Source organism: Meriones unguiculatus, chromosome 17, assembly GCF_030254825.1.
Source record: "Meriones unguiculatus strain TT.TT164.6M chromosome 17, Bangor_MerUng_6.1, whole genome shotgun sequence".
Lineage (NCBI taxonomy): Eukaryota > Metazoa > Chordata > Mammalia > Rodentia > Muridae > Meriones > Meriones unguiculatus.
This window is the reverse complement of record NC_083364.1, coordinates 39228504-39251412: the sequence shown is the minus strand read 5'-3', so window position 1 is coordinate 39251412 and position 22909 is coordinate 39228504. Positions and strand designations below refer to the sequence as shown.

The 22909-nt window shown below is 42.4% G+C and overlaps 1 protein-coding gene across 2 annotated transcripts in view; it reads right to left on the bottom strand.

The window, feature by feature from the left end:
• Hspbap1 (HSPB1 associated protein 1) overlaps positions 1-22909 on the bottom strand; it is a 48842-nt gene that overhangs the window by 15210 nt on the left and 10723 nt on the right. For both annotated transcript variants that reach the window (XM_021634642.2, XM_060370323.1), the window contains 2 exons: positions 16746-16931; positions 4651-4832 (listed from right to left, as the gene is read on the bottom strand). In XM_021634642.2, the coding sequence (XP_021490317.1) occupies positions 4651-4832; positions 16746-16931 (368 nt within the window). The remainder of the gene's footprint in view (positions 1-4650; positions 4833-16745; positions 16932-22909) is intronic.

Sequence of the window (22909 nt, the reverse complement as noted above, 5' to 3'; positions counted from 1 at the left end):
GCAGTAAAGACGGAGGGTTCAGACATGCTTTATTGAGTCAATGATGTGAATGGGTAACTAAAAAACCAATGAGACTAATTTTGTCATACACAAAAGCAGGTGTTAATAACTTCAGGTCCCCTGCAAGACTACCAGATATTTTCCAGATATTAGTACATTTACCAGTTTATTTGCCAACATACAAATATTGCATATTTAACAGAGAATTAATTTCCTTTATGGAAGAAAAGATTAAGGAGATGGAGACTTTAAACAGAGGTTCTAAGTTAAAATTTATAAACCTACTAGGAGGCTGAAGAGAGCTAGAAATTTCTTATCAAAATTGACAGATGTTACACACTTGGTTAACTAGAAGGCACAGGACATTTGACAAGGGAAAAGCCGGGGTTTAAGCCAAACTGTTCTTTAAAGGGTGTTAAAGACCAAAGAAATATGTGATCATTCCAATACCTTTTACATATTCAGTACTGTGCTAACGGTCCTGAGGAGGAAAAGGAACACAGGCCAGGACTGTTAAAGGACCAAGACGCAATTCTACGAAATTCCAATTCCAACAAGAATGCTGGCTACGGATGTGTGCGCTTTTGTGGCTGAGGTTTCACGGTCAAGGCTGAATCTGAGCCAGCCCTAAGAAGCAGAAGTGTTTTGGCAAAACTCGAGAGGGTCTGAAAAAGGTCAGAAGGTGGTAGAGAACTTGGTCTGCCATGAAGCCAATGAGGAGACCAGCTTGCGGCTCATGCGGACAAGGCGGCTGGGCTAGGGTGCTGCGGAGGGCCTTACAGGCTACCCTTACATATCTTCAAGTCATCAGCTGTTTATGAACATGACTAGTACATTTTGGTATTTAATATTAAATGTGACTTGAGGAGTACATTTTCTATAAGAGATTATTTTAGAACTAGAGGAGATGGTGTCAGAAGAAAAGGATAATTTCAGAAGTAATGCTAGACTCAGGAGATTTCTTTGGCCCCTTTGGGGATCTGTGAGGTCAAAACTATCTTCACAATACTATAAAATCACTATCTGCCTATTTCACTGTGCTGATACTTGCATTGACTATGTACAGGCAACAGTACTGCGAGTGTCAAGATAGTGCAGTTAAAATATACTAGTAGTATTGTTTTTTTTTTTTTTAAGATGTATTTTTATTTTATGTGTATGGGTGTTTCACCTGCACAGTTGTCTATGTACCAAGCATATGCCTGATTCTCCCAGAGGACAGAAGAGGGTGTCAGATGCCTGGAGCTGGGGTGCGTGGTGTGTGCTGTGCCATGTGGGTGCTGGGATAATCAAACCTGGGTCCTCTGGATAAGCAGTCAGTGCTTTTAATTGCTGAGCCATCTCTGTGGCCCCAAGTATATAGTGTTTAAAGGTGTTACTGAGGTATGATTAATGTACAACAAACAGCATATATTTAAAGCATTTGATTGATGAACTTGATCTGTTTGCAACACCATGAATCCATCAAGATAATCAAGATGACAAATACTTTATGTCCAAAACTTCCCAGTGTCCCCTCATGACTCATGTCTCCCGACAAACCTCATTCTCTGACAACCACTGATCTACTTTGTCACCATAAATTAGTTTGTAAGTTTTAGGATTTTAAGAAAATTAAATTCTGCATGAAACATTCCTTTTTTGTACTACTATTAATCAAAGGCAAACTAAGCAAGTTAAATTGGATCAGAAGGACTACGCCAAAATAGGTAAATTAATTTCATCACAATAAAAGCTCAATAAAGCCAAGTGTGTGGTATGAGGCAAAATCTGACCAATCTAAAGTGAGGAAAAAGCTAACAATGTTCCTCTCTCTACACAGATAAAACAAACGCACAGACACACAGTACAGATGTAGGACACTTGAGGCCCAGGCTGACTTCAGGGGGACTTACAAGGTACTCCACTCAACAAGACAATGTATAATTTCCAAGTTTCCATAGAACATTCATCAAGATCAACCATACTCTGGGCTATGGAACAAATTTACATACATTTAAAAGGGCTGACATAATGTCAATTATGTTTTCTGACCACACTGGAATCAAATCAGAAATCAATGACCAAAAGGTGGTTAGAAAAAAAACACCAAACACTATAAACCGAATGTTACAATTTATAATGAAATGAATCAAGCACACCAACATTTGGAAGAGATACATAATTCATAAGCCAATGTTTCCAAATAGCTAGTGAATGGCATTACATAAGGTCCATTGTGCGTTCACTGGGCTAGGGGGTTTTACTACAGGAATACAATGAGTTCTTTCATTGTGGGTTCAGAGTCTATACCGCAACTAATGAACTTTTAAGACAACAGCCCTTATCAAGTTTGGTGTGGTATTTTAAAAAATTCCACAATTATCTAAAAAGATTATTGCATACTTCTGTTTTTCACCTGTGTATGTGATTGAGATGATTTTTATTCCTCTCTTAACAGACCAACAAATTGCAACAGATATGAGAATCCAACTGTCTTCAATGGTCAGGCAGTAAGATGACTTCCAAGATACATAAAATAACCTACTCTTCTAATCACGTTATATTTACAAGTATGCTTTCTTAGAATATCACTTGTCGTAAACATATAATAAGCTTACTGTGTTACCTATGTTTTGGTTTTAGTTTTTGGTTTCTTGAGACAGGGGCATATGTTAGATGAGCTGAAGCTACACTTATCTCCTGACTAATGCTTACCAATTATCCCAAGACAATATTAAAAAAAAAGCTAGAAACAATAACAAGCATGAGATTTAGTATCTAAGCTAACTGCATTCCTAAAAGCAAACGAGAACAGGGACCTATAATGTCTGAAGAGTTGGTACCCAGAAAACCAACAACCGAGGATGGCAAAATGTCCACTGTCTTGATTGTTGACAACAGAGCTAATGACCATGATGTGAGCTGGCACAGACTCATCTGACTAAAAACCCAGACTTTACAAAGGTTTACTTAGAACTCCAGCTTATTACCATACTTACTGGTCAGGTCATGTGTGTGCCAGTGGTGGCTGTGCCTGAGATGGGACAGTCACCTGACCAGGTTTGGTGAGAGGCATCTAAGGCAGCATAAGCTAGACTCAGCATGGCTGGAAGTACTTCACCTAAGCTGAACAAACCTTTTCTGGGAACAGGTTCACACCACCTCTGTGTGCCTTATTTTTCTGAAAACAGAGGTAAGCGTTAAATCGTGTTACTGTGAGGGGTCTAAGTGTACAGCGCTTAGAAAGGAGCCAGGGACAGGTGAGCACTTGGTAAATTTTATCATTGCATAAGATGTTGCTGAAGTGTGGTGGGAGAAGGTGGAAGTACAACCTGCAGAGTGCCTGAGGGTATAGAGGAGCCCAGAGCATTCTAAAAGTTCACTATGAAATCTGTGGGTTCCAGGGTTCAAGATCCATAATGCTATCTAAAATGGTAAGGAAACCCATCACTCAGACGTATGACTGCAAGACGGCTGTGTGTGGTGTTTGGATTTGGAAGAACGGCCATGGAATAAAGAGGATCTTCACCCAACGGCGCACAACTGGACCCCAGATGGAGGGTGGTGATGTTAAGGCCAGCCTGTGCTACACAGTGAGACCATCTCAAAAGAGAAAAGAAGAGAAAACAAAGGGGGGAAGGGGAGGGAGGAAAGCAGGGAGCTCAACAATTAATGAGGGTAGGGCAAGGGTGTATTTTTCCCTCTTTTTATAAAAATAAAAAATGTTTGACATTTAAAAAAGTTAATAAATGAAAACAAACTATTTGGAGTTGTAGTAGCTTTGTGAACACCTTGATTCAATAAGGAGAAAAAAAAAAGTAGGTTGAACAGGAACAGAGTGAGAGCCAAAGAGCATCACACACAGAAGAGGGTCAGGGCAGGGCAGTCATGGGTGTGGCAGGCAGGCACAGAGGTAGGGAGCAGCAGGGAGCAGGACTAAAGGAGAAATACTTCTTTCCACAGACGATACTAAGGGGTGATAGGGCTTTGCCTATTGGGATCAAGGTGGTCATGAAAACAAAGCTCCTGGCACTACCCCCTCTTGCCCCACCCTCAAGGCAGGACAGAAACCAGAGCAGGGGTCTGCAAAATCACTCCAGCAAACAAACTGGCAGAAGATGCCGAGGAGAAAAAGGACATGGCAGTCTACAAACCCTGTTGCCAGTTATGTCAACACACAGCAAAGAGCTTTCATGATTTTCCACAAGCATCCGGCGGGGCTTCTGCCACCACTGGGAAGTCTCTGGAATCCTATGCCTCAGGTCATAAACCGCCCAAGGAAGCCACAGCCTGAGCAGAGACTGAATAAAGGCAGAGGCAGCCTAGTCTATGCTCCCGCTTGGCAGCTTCCATTTCTACCTGCCTCACTGGCAGGACCAGGATTTCTGTGCAGGCTAAAGGGAAATGAAGTTTCACACGGAGTCCAGGCGTGTGCTAGAATGTACTAAATGTACATCCCACTGTTTAAAGATGAAGGGGTGTGGGGAGAGTGCTGAGCAGGAAATACATAACACTGCAGCTCATCAGGCAGTGGGTCAGATGGTCAGGTCTCATCTGACTACCTACATGAGAAAACGTAGTTAAGAGAGAAGGGACCCATAAAATTCTAATTTAGGATCCCACGAAGGAGCACATTTTTACCAAGACTAAAAAGTATGAGTAACTTACCTGGAAAACATCTGTGTTGTCTTCAAATAGAGTGACAAAATATTTATAGTCAGCATAAGCCCAGAATTTAGAATGATCGTAATCTTTAAATGGTCCAGAGACACAAGGCTGGTCACAGTTCCAGGTCAGAAACTCCTCAAGTGTAGCATCCACGTAACTACAAGCGGTTTCATACTGAGGAACTGCAATGTAAGAGAACACATCTTGAGATGCTTAGTAAGCACAGGCTCTCTGAATACTTTTTCTTAGGAGGTCAAGTTGACCAAAATATAATTTACCAATATTTTAAAATGAATTTTTTTATTTGTTCACCAACAATTTACATGGCTCGCAATAAAAGAAAAAGAATGATGCCAGACCTGTAGCTCCAGCATGGCATGAAGGCTGAGGTAGGAGGATCTTGGTTTGAGGGTACACAGCGAAAGAATGAGAAGGATAAAAAAAAAAAGAGTGAGAAGGAGGGATGGTAAAAGAGTTCTCCACTCTGGGGATCTATCTGTGTCCACTCCCAATTCTAATAACTCTCAGACATTATCTGCCTCTCTCAGTCTCACTGGCTCAAGAGCATGTGTGTTCTCCAGTGTCTACACGACTGTGAAGGCTCATCTTTACTGTCAACATGACTGAATTTACAATCACCAAGAGGACACACCTCTGGGCATGCAGAGATGTTTAACCTAGGAAAGAAGACTCGCTTGGAACATGAATGGTATGGAGAGCTAGAGTGACGGAGAGAAAGAAGGAACAAGGTCCATGAGTGCCAACACCCACCTTGGTGCTGCAGTGGGCACCAATTCAAGCCAAGGCCAAAAGAAACCCTTCCTCCATTCTCCATTAAGTGGCTTCTTTCTTGATATTTGGTTGGAGCAATGAGAAAAGTAACAAATAGATGACATGTGGGTGCTAATACTCACTTGGAGCATGTGTTTATTGTTTGTGTGAGACAGGGTTTCTCTATGTAGAGCTGGCTGGCCTGGGACGTCCTATGCAGACCAGACAGGCCTCACACTCACCACCTGCCTCAGCTTTCAGACTAAAAGGGGTGCACCGTCACGACTTCCAGCTGTGCATCTGTTTCTTAGGTTTCACATACTAAGTGTCCCTCTTTTAAACAAGGTAAGTATGATGGGAGAGTCTGCCTCACTGGGGTCCTTGGAAAAATTTAAGTATAAAGTGATCCAATGCTCAAAAGAAAATTTAAATTAAAGCCAGCGCTGATGAGATCTGATAGGCTAGGATCAGATGGAAAGGCAGGAGGACCTCCCCTATCAGTGGATTTGGAGAGGGGCATGGGAGGAGATGAGGGAGGAAGAATGGGATTGGGAAGGAATGAGGGAGGGGGCTACAGCTGGGATACAAAATGAATAAACTGTAAATAATATAAAAAAATAAAAATGAAAAAAAGGGAAAAAAAATTGACCTCCTAGGAAATGTTACAGAAAATACAACTACTCAAGTAAAAAGAATGCGAGGAGGAAAGTGAAGAGGTGGATGACCATGAGAGATGAAGCCAACAGAAGAGGAACCTGGAAATGGACCTAGGACAGTGTCCCTGATCCAGCTAATACCTTGAGAGTGGTTATGTATATGGCTTGAAATGCACTAGGTATAGCAGTTGCAAGTTGCTGAGGAGAATCTTGCTTAGCCCTAGGAAATAAGGTCATCTTTCAAAGGGCACCCAGCAGGTGTTGGGCATTACCTGACAAGGATCACAGAACACCTGGCAGCACCATCAGGTTGCTGAAAACACTGGTGTGGACTAATATTCATGCGTATACTCTCGCTTAAATGTAGCATGAGTGAGCTCACCTCTCCATTCCTTCATCTCCATCAACACCATCACTCAGGAAGAAAATACTAGACAGACCCTGTGCTCAAGCACAGGTACTCATAGATACTTTAAAACCTAGACAAAATTTAACTGTCTTTCTATTCTACATGTATTGATGAATAAACATTAAGTAAAAACAACAACAACAACAATTAGTGGCTTTTGAAAAGTTTCTACTTTGCATTGCATGTTTACACACAGAGCTCCTTAGATTCACTAGCTGGACGTCAATTTAATGTCTGCTCATTTATTTATTAACTCAGTTACCTCAGAATCATTTACTTAAACACATATAATTTGTGCTTAGGTTTGTCAGGACACAAAATAAAACGATAATAGTCTTGAGTTTAGAACATAATTTACTAAGTCCAAACATGCTTGTAACCCTGGCACTTAAGAGGCTGAGGTGCAAGGACAAGTGAGTTCAGACAGCCTGAGCTTAAAAAACCAAGCAAGACCCTGTGCTATGGCTTGAATGTGAAACTTCCCCATTGGCAAATGTATTTGTGTCCCTGGTCTCCAGCTGGAGAACTGCTTATGAGAGCAGCAGGAAACAAACTAGGACACTTCTTAAGGGGGTTGCTATGATGTTTTCTGAATGCAAAGGGAACCCCTAGGCCCATAGGAAGTGACATTGTTAGGAGGTGTGGGTTTGTTGGAGGAGATGTGGCTTGTTAGAAGAAGTGTGTCACTGGGGGTGGGCTTTGAGGTTTCTGATGTTCAAGCTAGGCCCAGTCTCACCCTCTTCCTGCTGCCTGCCAATCCAGGTGTAGAACTCTCAGCTCCTTCTCCATGTCTGCCTGCACGTTGCCCTGCTTCCCACCGTGACAATTATGGACTAACCCTCTGAAACTGTAAGCCAGCCCCAATTCAATGTTTTCCTTTATAGGAGCTGCTGTGGTCATGGTGGTTCTCCACAGCAACAGAAACCCCAACAGCTATGAACCCTCTTGGGCACAGGGTCTAGTGGGCAGATACAGGACTAAAGGACAAGGCTAGGAGACTGTTACACAACCTAGGCCAGCTCCAGTCTGTGCTGTCTGCTTTATGGTCCACCATATGCAAATGCCTACCACCACAGACCGAGCCAACCCAGCTGCCATGCTTCTCTCATGATACGCACTGCCCTTCCTCCTGCTTTTTTTTGAGACAAGGTCTCTGTAGAGCTGTGGTTATCTTGGAAGTCTACTCACCATGCTGGCCTGGAACTCACAGAGGTCCACCTGCCTCTTCCCCCTAAGCACTGAGATTAAAGATGTGTGTCACCACCCCCCAGCCATGCTGTACCCCGTTAAACCAGAAGCCAAACTAAAGTTCTGCAACCTTAAGCTTTGTCTATTTGTTACTTGACCACAGCAATGTGAAAATAACCAACACATACAACCTCAAGAAAGAAAAATCATTTCAGACAGGAAGTTTTAACTAGAATGACAGACAACTGGCAGACCATATATTTATTGTACACAGATACATGGAGAGGAAACTGTCCTCACGGCTAATGGCTGGCCCGTGAGCTTTGAGGGGAAGTCAATGATCTGTGTGTGCGTGCAGCTTGTTCTTATGACTCCGACGCCCAGGGGTCAAGACTACACTAACTGAAAGGAAACCCGCAAGTTGCAGTGTTTCGAGTGAGCGCAGGGAAGTTAATATTTAAGAAATCTAACCGTGAGCTCCTTTGCAAGGTGTGCAGCCCTTTCAGGAGGGAGGGCAGCGCAGAGCCTGACACACGCACATGCCCAGTAAATGTCAGGCACTATAATTAGTCCTTCTCATTTGTTCCAGTATCGACTTGGAACCTTTTCAAAATTAAAGGAGCCAACACACCGGTACTCTTCTTTCAACAGTTTCTAGCTTTCCCCTCCTTCTTCACTCCTTAAAATTATCCAGTCATCTTTTCCCTTCCCTTATTCTTCTTGAAACTACTAAATTGCAAAGACGGAACAGAAGCAAGACAAATGTCATTTAGTCTATCTATTTCATCAATTTGTCACTTGACTTTGTTAAGTGGGAAAACTCCCGTAGGCCACACTGATCTAAAAGACAAAAATCTATATACTTAAAAAACATTCCAGAAAGAAAAAAACTCTAGAACCCCCCCCCCAAAAAAAAAGCCCACTCCAATCTTGAGAACTTTTGTGAAGTACGTAAGAACAGTGCCTGGCAAGCAGTAAGCCACTGATATATACAAGCTCTTAATAGCATTAGCTTCCTCAAGAATTCACCATAAAACCAAGAGCAAAGGAAATTTCCACAAAAATGTACGTAGCAAGAAAAGCACCCTCATGGTGCTGAGAATGAGCCATATTTAATCCTTACACTGAAGCGGATGAGTTTCCCCTTCATAGAATTCAATCCAGCTGTCTAACTAAATGCTCAAGTCCTTAGCACATTGGCCCTGGGGTAGAATGAACAGGGCATTTTGGTGATGGCATTTACCACCAGCAAGTCTGCATTGTAGTTTCAAAATCTGGCCTCATTAGAGGACTTCATTTCCTGTCACAGCAAATTCTGTATGTTAAAAATGAAGATCTAAAAATGTAAAAAAATCCACTTGAGAATTGTTACTGCCAGGGGAAAATAAAAACAAACAGAATGACTGGACATGACAGATCTTTTCACGTACATAATGATTTCTAAAGAGAATCTTTTCATTCTGGCAGAGCAGCAGCAGCACCAACAGTGCCCCGACTTCCCTCACGCTTGCTCCCTCTGCTTTGCTTTATCCACTGGATTACTCCTTTCTCACGTTATCATTCTGTGTTCTTATTTAATGTTGAAGCAGTCTAGGCAGCTCTGGCTTTCAAACACCAACTGCCAAGTATTAGGCAAAAAGCTGCGACCTTAGTCCAAGATTTCACAGCAATATACAAAGTGAGCTTGCTTTTAAACCTAAAACAAGGGCGCACACACACACACACACACACACACACACACCTGCCCAGCAGGAAAGCAGCTACTTTTCCATTTTGGAATCTCAGCACTCTGCAAACTGGGAAGACTGCGTAGAGAGTGACTTTGCACGGATCTCTGACTGCTCCCCTCCTTTCCCACTTACCAGGGTTTGGCACTGTTTCCAGAATGGTTGATGGCTGCTGCCAGTGAGCGCGCATCTTGACCAATGAATGCGATTCAAATGGGCTGATAGACCTACATGCTACTCACTACCTGTCTTCTAAAATAAACTCAGGAGATGCAGTCTCACTGTAGACCAGGCTGGCCTCAAACTCAGATCAGGCTACCCCTCTGCCTCCCAAGTGCTGGGAGTAAAGGCATGTGCTACCCTGCCTGACTTGAAAAAAAGTTTTTAAAAACCCTCTGTAACTATAGATAATCATAGTATATTAAACATTTCTGAGAGCTGGGAGAAAGGATTTGGAAGTTTTCACAAAGAACTGACCGACATTTAGAGAGATAAATATGCTCAACTGACTAAATCATTAGCAATGTCTACATATACTGAACATGGTGCTCCATTAATGCATAAAACTTCTATGGTCTCTGTATATTAGTTAAAAATAAAAAATATTGCCAATTACTTTTAAAAGTCAGTTGCTAATACTATTTCAAGCATCCTAGAAAAAAATTCTAAACAAGACCTAGGACAGATATAAGAAATGTACTCAATACAAAAGAAAGCAGAAAATATCATTATTTACAAAATTATGTGTCTATCTTTCTATGAGACCTACAGGAACAAATAAGCTATCTATAAAAACAAAAACAAAAACAAACAAACAAACAAACAAAAACAGTGGATACAAAACCAACATAGAAGCAAACAGCTTTTACTTATGTACCAATCAAAAAAAAAAAATGAGGCTGTCTAGAGAGACCCTGTCTCAACTCCTACATTATATAGACTGCATATATATATAATATACATGGCAAAAATATTATCTTTACCCTGGCTGTAAATGAAAGACAACTGCCATTCTTTTTGCTAACAGACTTGGTAAATAAAGATGACATGTTTTTGCATAGAAAGATACAATTTTAGAACAGTGAAAAGTTCTTATCAAAGTTAATTTTTAGGGCTTATTAAATTTTCATTTAAAATCTCAGCAAGGGAGAGAGTCCGGGATCACTCAGTGGGTTACAGGGCTTACCCTGTACACAAAGGGCCTGAGCTCAGCTCCAGGACCACAGAGCCAGGCGAGGCTCATACGATTGCACCCGAGCACTGGGAAACAGACAGGTGGGTCCTGGGGGCTCACTGGCCAGCGAGCCCGCTTAGTGAGAGAGCCTGCATGGAAGCTAGGGCAGAGTGGTTGGGCTCAAAACCCTGCTCTGGTCTTCACATGTATGCCTAAGGTTCAAGCAGACACTCACTCACACAGACAGACAGACAGACAGACAGACAGACATACCAAATAGGTAGGTTTCTTTTCTTTTTCTTTGTTTTGGTTTTTTAAAGACAGGTTTCTGTATAGTCCTGGCACTAGCTCTGTCGACCAGGCTGGCCTAGGACTCAGAGATCCACTTTCCTTGGCTGGAATTAAAGGCCTATGCCCCTCCCGCCCCCACCCCCCTTTTTTGTCTTTTGAGACAGGGTTTCTTTATGTAGCCCTGGCTGTCCTGGACTCACTAGTAGAGTAGGCTGGCCTCGAACTCATAGAGGTCTATCCACCTCTGCCTCACGCCAGAAGGGTTTCTTTAAAGTGAGCACTCTGTGTAACTACAAAGTCCATTTGGGCGAATAAAGTTCAAAGCTACAGGGGAAAGAAGAGTAATGGAAGATCAGAGCAGACCAACAGTTACCAGAAGCTGGAAGAGCTGGCAGGAGGGACAGGCAGGGGAAGAGTGGTCATGGGAAGGAAGTCTGAGCTAGATAGGAGACATTTTAGTGTCTTATCACACAACAGAAATGTACCGTGAAGTCCACAAGAACTAGATGAAAGGAATGTAAAAAAGGGACCATCAGTATTCTGACATTTAATGTGCACATACGTAGAAAGGATATACAAAATATATACAACTTATATCAGTTGGATATAAATACATCTGGTACGATGATACACGCTTGTAATCCCTGCAGAGGCTGAGGCAGGAGGATTACCAAAAGTTTAAGGCTAGTTTGGGCTATACAGTGAGCTACTGAGTGAGACACCATCTCAAAACCAACCAACCAACCCACCCCACCCCCAACGTCAACAACAAAAACCAAACAAAGAAGTAATCAGGCTGTCTGAGATGTACTTTGAAGTACTAAAATGTGTATCAGTTCTAAAGCGGTATTTTCAAATCATCTGATTAGCCCCAAACCTGCGACTTAGCATGTGACCTGGAAACCGATGGAAGACACAGGGGCATACAGTAACACACTGACGGACGCTGCCAAAGCCAGCATCTTTAGAGCAATGACTGAGTAAGTGATTTGGAGCTGCACTTCATTATTGAAAAAAACTGCAGCAAATGGCCGCCAGTAAGCTGTTAGAGGAAAAGTATTAGAGCAGCCTATTTTAAGAGAAGAAATTTCTAAAATGAAACAAATGAGAATAAATGTCTGTAGAGCACTAGCTGATTTGATTATAAAAATGCACATGTATAGCAAAACAAATGCAAACAATAAAGAAATAGCCATAATATAAAGAATTGTCTTAAAAAGTAAAGAAAAATAAAAAATAAAAAAGCATGCGGGGGTGGGGGAGAGGGAAGGGTGCATGTCTTTAACCCAGCACTCAGGAGGCAGAGGCAGTGGATCTCTTGTGAGTGCAAGGCCTTCCTGGCCTGGAAGAGTTAAGTTCCAGGACAGCCAGGGCTGTTACACAGAAGAAAAAAAAACAAACCTGTCTGAAAAACAACAACAAACAAAGTAAATAAAACAAAAACAAACCCCTGAAGCTCTACAGAAACAGTCAAAGGACAATTATCGGGAAGATGCAGGCACTACTGATGAATACTCAATACCACCAGCGAAAATGCTAATTACAATCATGAGATACCCTTTCACCTACCAGATGTTTTTTTAAAGATAAATTTGTTTGGTTTTGACAGGCACAGACATGGATGCCATCTCTTTGCACATCTATCACCTATGGAAGAATGTCTAGCTGATGCTGAACCCAGGATGAGATAAGGCCCTCGAAGAAAGACCTCAGAGGGAGGAGATTTTCTTCAGGAATGATCTGGGAGGTGAGGACAGGGGATGAGAGGAGTAACTTTGACCAGGAACACAGTAACTGCAATTGTGGGAGTGACACAGAAGGGTGAAGCCAACCAGAGAGAGCGTCCACCAGACAGAGCAGCAGGTGGTTGCCAGATATTTAGCATGCAAGTCACAGACTCCAGCGTGACTCAGGTCTCTGGTGCAAGAAGCTTCCCAGTGAGTGCTGCTGCTGCTGCTAATCCACACACCCTTGGACCCAGTGACCTTGTTCCAGGAATCTATCCTAGGGGAATAATCAGAGACAGCTGGACAAAATTATACATTTAAAACTTGTAAGCAACTTAGAAGCAGCTCACCTTCCCCTGTTAGGTACTGACTGAACCTAGGCCTAACACAGGAGTGGAACACATCTAGCTTTCTAGGAACATCTTAAATAGATTATGATATTGCCACATAATGGAATGTTAAGGAGCCATTTCAAAGTCACATTTACTGTCAGGAGTTGTTCCTCTGAATATGCTAATAGGAAAAAAAAACAGCTTGTGAAAATCAATACAACCTTAATTTTTAGACATAACCTGTTAAATAACCTGTTTAGGTCAGGATGGAGAGGTGCTCAGTGGTTAAGAGCACTCTGCTCTTCCAGAGGAAGTGGGTACGATTCCCAGCAGCTCACAAGGCTTTTTAACTCCAGTTCCAGGGATCTGATGTCTTTTTCTGGTCCCCATGGACGCCAGGCACACATGTGGTATACAGATATAAATAAAGGCAAAACACCCATACAAATAAAATAAACAAAAGCTTATTTAAAAAAATACAGGCACACACCTGTAGGATTTGCTTAAGAAGGTTGGAGGCAGGAGGACCATGAGTTCAAGGCTAGCTTGTGCTACACATCTGCCAGGCATGGTGGCACACACTTTTAATCCCAGCACTCTGAAGGCAGAGGCAGGTGGATCTTTGTGAGTTCGAGGCCAGCCTGGTCTACAAAGTGATTCCAGGACAGCTAGGGGTGCACAGAGAAACCCTGTTTCAAACAAACAACAGCAACAACAAAACAAAGTATCTTTAAATTTCTGTGGTCTTTCTGCCTTTTGCAATTTTATATATATTACACTGAAGAAGCCATACTTTCATTTTAAAATTATTTCTATGTTAACAGATATTTGTTGAATATTTACTATGTAGGCACTATTCTAACTGCTTTGTGCATATGAAATTATTTCTTTTTCTGAAACAGGGTCTCACACTGTAGCTCTGGATGGCCTTGAACTCGCAGGGTTCTCCCTCCTAACTGCTGGGAGTAAAGGCGTGTACCACCACACCTGCTGAAATCATTTAGTTTTGAAAACATTTCTAAGATAAAAGGAAAAGCTAATCTACCTGCCCAAGGCCACACAAGTAAGCCAAAGTTTGAACAGCTCTTTTATGCTGTATTCCTATGCTATCTGTGGGAACACATACACTCAGGAGACTTTTTTTTTTTTTTTAAATTACACTGTGTGTGTGTATGTATGTATATGTATACGTGGAGGTCAGAGGGCAACCTCTTTGCTTTCATCAGTGCATTCCCAGGGATAGAACTCAGGGGTCAGACTTGGTGGCAATGCTTTACTACCAAGCCATGACATCACCCTCCAAAAATGTTTTTAAAGGAACAAAGTGTTAGGATAATCTACTCAATGGAGAAAACCTTTGCAAGCTATGCATCTCATAGGGGCCTGTTCTCTAGAATATATACAGAGCTCTTTCAACTCAACAACTAAAGCCTCCATCAGAAAACAAGCAAAAGGTCCCAACACACACTGCAACTGGCTAATACAACCACAAGACGACTGACAGAACAAGGCCAATCAGAACCAGGAATGGAGTATGTCCTCTCGAGAACCAATGCGGCTACAAGTGAGAAGAGACCGGAGGGGGTAGTCAGGAGGTGGGGAAGTGCTGGCAAGGAGCTAGAAAACTGGGACCTTCCCACATAGCTGGCAGGAATGTAAAATGGTACGACCATTTGTAAAACAATGCCTCAAAAGGTTAAGAAGCACACTGCTGACTCAGCTATTTCCCTGCTAGCTCTATACAGTCACGATGAAAACACAGCTCTACTACAAAATCTGAACCCAAATGTCCATGGAGTGTTACCACAATAGTAAAAAAATGCAGAAAAACCCCTTCATTTCCATGCTGCTTGTGAGAAAACAGGATGCACACATTCACACCCACGGAATGCCACGTGGTAATAAAGGTAAATGAAGTGCTGATACACACCAGCAGAGAACCCTTCCTTACCTGAAAAGCCTGGGATCAGAGCGGCTTACTTTTTCTTTCTTATTTTTCTGGATTTTGGAATAGTTGCATATACAGAATGAGCTATTTTGTCAATTGAACCCAAGGCTACTATGAAATTCACTTCTACTCCATTATCTTCCTTAGACTAACATGGGCTAAACATGGAATTATTATATGGTTTTAGGCTAAAGGTTATACATTTTGCCTTGGGGGATCAGGTACGGAATTACCCAGTGGTAGCATTGTGCTGGCGCTTGAAAACTCAGACTCTGAAGCATTTCGATTAGAGAAGTTAAATTTATATTTCTATTTGGATGAGCCTTGAAAACAGGCTATCTGCAATAAACCAGATGCAGGGACCAACTCTTCTGTGCCTCTGTTACTATGACATCTTGAATGGGTACATTTAGATCCATTTAGAAGTAGGCTGGTGTTGCTGGGGTACTGGTCCTCATCATGGGATAATGAACATTCTAAAATAAGAAAGTGGGCTCGACAGCCCATGAAAACGTTAACCGCTGTTGGATTAGATACTTTCAAATGGCTAAATGCTACACTTGATGCTATGAGAATTTTATTTTAGTTATTAAAAAAAAAAAAAGACTAAGCTACCTTTATTAAAATTCAAAGAGTGGGTTCTTAAAACTGCAGAGACTTTGTAAAAACTCCTTTTAGACTTAAGTATCAACCTGAAGATGTCAAATTACTGCGACTCATCTGCAGTCTTTTCAGTCTAGGAGGGAGGTGAGCAGATTAGGGCAGAGAATTCAGGTGAATCACTCTCAAGAAATAAACACTAAGTTACCAGTGGTGCTGTGGTGGTGGCGACTAAGCAGGATGTGAAGATACCAAAATTTGTATTTCTCTTCAAGTTAGTAATAGACACTTCAGTGATAGATTTGTTTCATGAATTCAAAAAGGAAAAACATGTAATCTGATTTTAAGTTATTGCACTGGTCTAGCATTTCATTTCAAAATAACTGAACAATCAATTCTGTGGTTAGAATGAGATGCCAAACTATAGTAATTCTGTTGTCTATCTGTTTCGGGAGTCCAAAATGACTCTAGACACCAGAAGCAAACTGCAGGAGATATCCTACAAGGTCACGATGAGAGAAAAGAGCTTGGAGCTGCTGTAAGGGAAACTGGGAAATGTTCTTGTCCTCTTAGGCTATTAATAGGTCTGCACAAACTACTTTTCTGCAATGTACTGAGTTTCTACAGGACCAGTTATTCATACTGAAATGCAAGCTAAAGACCAGACCACTGCTAGAGATATCTTTCCATTAGAAACATACCATGTCTGTCCTTTAAAATAAGGACATTTCAGCGAGAATGACAATCACTTTATCTGATAAAAGGGCAAAAATGTCAAAATTTTCAAAATGATCTGGAAAGAAATGGCAAACAAGCAGTCATCTGTTAATGCTAAGGAAAGCAAAACAACAACAAAAATCACAAGTGGGAGGGTGATGACAATGTATTCTTGAATATTACTACATTGTTACATTGTATTTCTGTATTATTATAGCATTGCTACTTTTCAGTAGAATGGGGCACAAGTAGTAGCACGTTAACATATTTATTGTTGGCCCTGCTCAATCAGCCACAATAATGTCTAGCAACAGGTTGAATACATGAATAGACAGATTTGCATTTTGTGTGGGTGTTTAAACCCAACTGTTTGAACACGGAGGGAAAAACCTGCACGACGTCAAACTATCTTTCCACTCTTTCTTGTAACATTTTCCTATCTGTACAGTGAGTGGTCAAAGAACATCAGACATAGAGGACTGCCTGGAGACTGGGTGAGCATGGCTGAGAGTGTGGGGGTCCTACTGAGGAGGGACTGACGTGCTGATTGCCTACCCGTGTCTGTGCTTCTCCGGCCCATTCTGAATCGTATCTGCTTGCCCTGCAAGACCTCAGAAAGGTGTGTCACTGTCCAGTGTCGTGCAGGCCAATCAAAAACCATGTTATAGAAGACTGCAGGCTGCTGTAGAGACATTATAATTTCTTTTGCTTTCTCTGGCGTAAAAGGTTTGGCACGTTCACCTAGGGAGAGAGAAGAACAGGACATTAGATAACAATGGCCAGTTAACCACGCAGTTATTTCCTATAAGATGAGAGAATGGCTAATGCTGCCTTTGTTCTGGCGAAGCTTTCTGTGAAACTGCAGTGCACTCTCACTCCATTTATCACTGCTTAGATAAATATAAATACAAAGGCCTGAATTCTTGCCTTTTTTTGTTTATTTGTTTTTGAGACAGGACCTCATGCTATAGTTTAAGTTGGCCTGGAATTCATAGTATAGCTCAGGCTGGCCTAGAACTCACGGAGATCCTCTGCTTCCATTCTAAATACTTGGATTGCAGGTGTGAGGCACCACACCCACTAACCTAATTCTTCAATTGGTAGGTGATTTTTTTCATATTAAATTTTACATGTTGACAATATTTATGATTTTCAATGTTAATAGTAAAATATTTTAGCTTTTTTTAAATTTTATCTTTAGTTATTTTATATTTAGTTATTTTTCCGTTGTATCCCGCTCCCTCATTCCCTCCCCAATATTTTAGCTTTTAAAAGGGCTTTCTAGCTACTTTAATTTAAAAACAATGAAATTTTTGGAACATGACAGGTCTGTTTTGTTTTGTTTTGGTTTTTTGAGATAGGGTTTCTCTGTGTAGTCCTGGACTCACTCTGTAGACCAGGCTGGCCTCAGACTCACTCTGTAGATTCACCTGCCTCTGCCTCCCCAGTTGCTGGAATTATAGGCTTGTGCCACCATTCCTGGCACAATACGACAGTCCTTAAATAGAAGGTTATATGAATGCTGGCGAGAATTACTCCAACAGCCAGAGTTTCTGGAATCATCAATGACTGTACTTATGACTTGTTTAAACCCAACAAGCAAAACGACTAAGCTATAGCAGTCAGTCAGGACAAGAGAAATTGCTTTTTATTGCAGTTTTTAAAATAAAAGCTCTAGCTGGGATGGTGGCACAAGACTGCCATCCCAGCATTTGGGAGTGGAGGCAAGAGGACCATAGGTACGTTCTTGGCCAGCCTGAGTATGTATGGAGAGTCTACAAAAAAGTGATAAAACAGCAACGCATGACCACCCCTGGTTTCCACACACTTGGGAACAGTTAAGAGACAACAAATTATGATGTACCGAGTATTCAAATTTCCCAGGCTCTGGGTTTAGATACAGCTCAATTGGTACAGTGCTTGCCTAGCATTTCCTTCTATACCTCCCCCCAACCATGTGATGGTGCATAATTATAATCCTAGCATTCTGGAGGTAGGCAGGAGAATCATAAAATTTAAGGCCATCCTTGGCCATATACAGTGTTTGAAGGTGGCCTGGGCTATGTAAGTATGTCTCAAAATTACAGAATTTTAATTTTGAAAAGGATAGTCTACTATTCTCTCATTTATTCTATCTATCTTCCCTCTCCTTCTGTCTGTCTTAGGGTTACTATTACTGTGACAAAATGCTATGACCAAAAAAAACAAAAAACAAAAAACAAAAAAACAAGTTGGAAAGGAATGGTTTCATTCAGCTTCCACAGCACTGTTCATCACCAAAAGTCAGGACAGGAACTCAAACAGGGCCGGAACCTGGAGGCAGGAGCTGACGCCATGTAAGGATGCTGCTTACTAGCTTGCTCTCCATGGCTTGCTCAGCCTGGTTTCTTCTAAAATCCAGATCACCAGCCCAGGGGCGGCACCATCCACAATAGGCTGGGCCCTCCCCATCAATCACTAATTTAAAAAATGCCTTAACCGGGTGTGGTGGCACATGCCTGTAATCCCAACACTCGGGAAGCAGAGGCAGGTGAATCTCTGTGAGCTTGAGGCCAGCCTGGTCTTCAAAGGGAGTCTAAGACAGACAAAACTACATAGAGAAACTGTCTTGAAAAACCAAACTGACTAGTCCTCCTCTCCTCTTTCCTTCTATCCTTTCATCACTATGTCTGGATCTTTCACAGGGCCTTTTACATGGTAAACCATCATTCCACCAAGGAGCTACTGATCCATCAGGTGAGTTTGTCTTCAAAGACACCCTAGTATGGACAGTTAGGGCAGCTTCCCACTCTTGACTCTGATGCTCAGACAGGTAATTATGAGTCTTTAAAATCTTTCATGAAGAATCCCAATTCTTTTGTCACTTAACCTTCTAAGCTAATAGAGAGGAGTTAGGAAGGGCTCACAGAAGAGCTTGGGTAATGTATGCACCAATGTAAGGCTTGCTCTCTTTCTTTCCTTCCTTTCTCCTTCTTTTGTGTTTTCAAGGCAGAGTCTTTCTACACAGTCCATCCTGTCCTGGAGCTCTCACTATGTAGAACAGGCTGGCCTTAAGGTCACACAGATCCTCCTATAAGGCTCATTTTTAAAGACAATAAAAACTGTTCCTTCCTGGGAAGGCCCACACCCTGGGATCTATCTCTAAGCCCTTGGTGACACTGACCAGGCTGTTACTGACACCTAAGAACCTTGACCTCTGCAAAGGATGAACTCATTGTGGGTGTTTGGAGGGAAGGCCAAAGAGCTGGGACCAGGAACAAAAGTTTCTATCTTTATCTTCAGTTGTTTATTTTTGCTTTCATTTCTTTTTGTTGGTAACTTTACATACAGATACACAGATCAGGGGGACCCACTCTCCCTTAAGGGCCATTGGATAGGTGTGGAAATACTACTGAGAAAATTCATTTCAAGTTAGGCCTTTATCATAAGCAACATTCAATGTTTAAATGAACAAAGCTATAGGCAACAGTCAATTCATCCCTACGGATACCTGACAGACCCTTCATTTGTATTCAGTTGCCTTAAGAAGGGTGCTGTCAATAGAACAGCCCTCTAGAGGGCTACCAACTAGATTGTCACCATGACAGGTAGGTCACTCAAGTAACACCCCAGTCACTTCAAGAACACTTCATTCCAGTTGCAAGGGACACCATGGCCACCAATGCCACTAAAGCCACAACAGCTTCAGCTATAGACAAACTCACCCTGGGTCCAGGAGACTTCACTTCAGCCATGACAAACCTTGGTGAACTCTAGATGGCCTCTACTCTATCCTGCAGGAAGAGTCCCTCAGGACAGGAGGGGAGGGAAGGGCCTTTCTAGTGACTCAACGATAAACTTGTCATTAGTGCGTACACGGCGTATGGTGTGATGCACTCATCGGCATAGCTCAGTGTTCATTTTGGAGTCAAATATGACTGTGGCCCAGCAGCAGAGTTCGGCTGCCCCAAACACCACATTCCACTGTACAAGTGGTTACACAGTGTTTTAATCAGCTCCAGAGCAAAGAAAGTCACATGTCAAGGTGCTAACCAAATATACTGGGGACTCCCAGGTACTTGGGCACAGCAAAGCAAGGCAAATTCTGCTGTGTATTTTATATATTATCTAACATCATTCTTAGCTTCCGGGTTGGTCAAAGCTAGTGGTTTGCTAAGAATGCATGGTAAAGGTTTTGACAGTCACAAGAATATTAGGTTAGACACATGGGTACCCAATGAATGGTTTTCAAAGGGAATAAAATTAGCCCCAGATAATTTGGTACTGGTCTGCAACATTTTAGCTTTCCTTTACTTCAGCCATTTTATGCAGAATCTATTTTGTCTTTTGGTGTACATATTATGTGTGTGTAGCGTGCATGTGTGTGTGTATGTTCGCGTGTGTGTATGTTCACGTGTGTGTGCGGTATGAAGGTGCAAAGGTGCATGTTCATGTGGAGGCTCGAGGGTGATGGTGGGTGTCTTTACTGGTACCTCTCCACTTAATTTATAGAGGCAGGGCCTTTAAATGGCACCCATGGCTCACCATCTGCTAGTCTCTCCCGCAGCCTGCCCTGGGGCCCTCCTGCCTCTACCCCGAGTACTGGAATTACAGGTGGCTGCCATACCTGTTTCCCTGGCCCCATCTCATACAATCTTCCTAGAAACTCAATGCATAATACAAATGTAAGACTTGTGACTGGCGGATCCAGGAGCTGTGCACAAGCCAGTCCCTCCCTCTTCTGGCTACAGAGGCAGCTGGTTTCAGTCTTCTCAGGTCAGTCTGAGAAGTGTCCCTCCTATACACTGACTGCTCCTTTCGAGCTGTAACTCTAGGTCTCAATAAAAGCCTCTTCTAAATGGCTTTTTGGTGCCCAGTGACACGAGCAGACAACACTATAGTGAACTGCTGGGCGTGGCTCTAGGAATCCAGTTGAACACCAGATGAACCTCTGGGCGTGTTTCTAGGCATCCAGTTGCAGCCAGCAGGTAACTAGAGGGTGGCTCTTGAGGTTGAGTCCTCAAGCCTCCCAATACCATAAGCCTTCAGCTAAGCATGCAGCTTAAAGGAGGCTGCAGCAACTTAGTGAGTTGCCTAGGGCGATGGGATAGGAGAACAGATTGCCCAGAGTCCAGAGCTGTTACGACTGCCCAGTGTTGAGCTACTGACACTCTGAGCCTACAGCAATGGGCACTGATTTGAGCACCCAGGGCTGAAAGGCTAGAGCTGTAAGCCCCTGCTTCTCAACGTCTAGAGCCACAAATCTCTGGCTTTGGAAGTGCAGACCAGCAGGGTCTGACTGAGGATTTCGGAGCCTAGATCTACATGCACTACTTTCAAAAGCTCAGCTCATAAGCCTCTGAAATCCAAGCCAGCCAAGGGCTCATTGCCTGGTTCAGATTTTCTCTCACTAGAGCAACAGGGCCCTCATGCATCTGCTTCTGACAAAAGGATTCCTGGTACATGAACATGGAGGAATCACTATTTTGTTTGTTTGTTTTGGGACAGATTTTTCTCTGTGTAGCCCCTGGATGTCCTGAAATTCTCTCTGGAGGCCAGGCTGGCCTTGAACTCACAGAACTCCAATTGATTGAGGGATCAAGGTGTGTGCCACCACCACCCAATGAGTCACACTTTTTAAAAGTGCTACAGAGATGACTCATGGGATAAGTGTTTGCTGCATCAGAATGAGGACCTGAGCTGGGACGCCAGTACCCATGTAAAAAGCTCAGTATGGCCATGTGTGCATGTGTGTGGTAGTCTACGTCCAGACTCAGTGAGCTGGCTCACTCAAAGGATCAATGCAGAGAGATATACACAAGACACATACATCCTCCTTACATCTCTGCACATTTGCATATATACACACACACCCAGACACACCACCACCACCACCAAGACTAACATCAATAATACACTTTTAAAGTTTCGTTAGACTATTATAGAGAAGGTGAAATTTCTTTTCCGCCCTATGGGTCTTTGGTTAGAAAATTACATGGCAAGTTAATGTGAAAAAAACATTCAGATTTTAGTAAATTTTACATGTGCCTAGGAACCCTTATAGGAAAATGAAGATCCACAGGACTTAGAGCATGATGCTTAGTCAGCAGGTAGGACAGAAAAGTGAGCTGTGAAAAAAGGAGGCGATAAAGGAGTCTGGACGAGGGCAGTGACTGAAGAAAGTGACTGAAAGATAATAGTGACTTAACAAGTTTGCTTATCCAGACTTCTCAGTGTTGCCTGCCATCTCTGGTTATAAGAATGACTCCCTTTTCCCTTTCTTCCCTTAGTACAAGAAGATACCTTTCCACTGGGAGTCTTACTTCCTAGTTTTAGGAAGAGGAGGAAAAGTCAAGGTCCTTTCTTTATACCTGCTGTTTTCCAATCGAGCAATCAGTATGACAAAGCTGTATTTTTGATCCCTATGATAAAAAAAGGTGTATAATAGAGCTGGCTGTATATCAGGCTAGACTACTTGCCCAGCAGGAGGTAGACCCTAGGCTCAACACTAGAAAAGGAAGGACCCAGCACTCAGGAGGCAGGTGCAGGTAGATCTCTTTGAGTTCCAGGCTGGCCAAGGCTGCACTGGGAGACCCTTCTCAAACAACAACAAAGAAACAATATACTTACACTCTATGCTCACACACAGAAATTAGAACCGTGCTTTGGGAAATAACTGGGACATGAAACCACAGTCTCAAAGAACCATATCGCACTAACTCACATAACTCATGCCACAA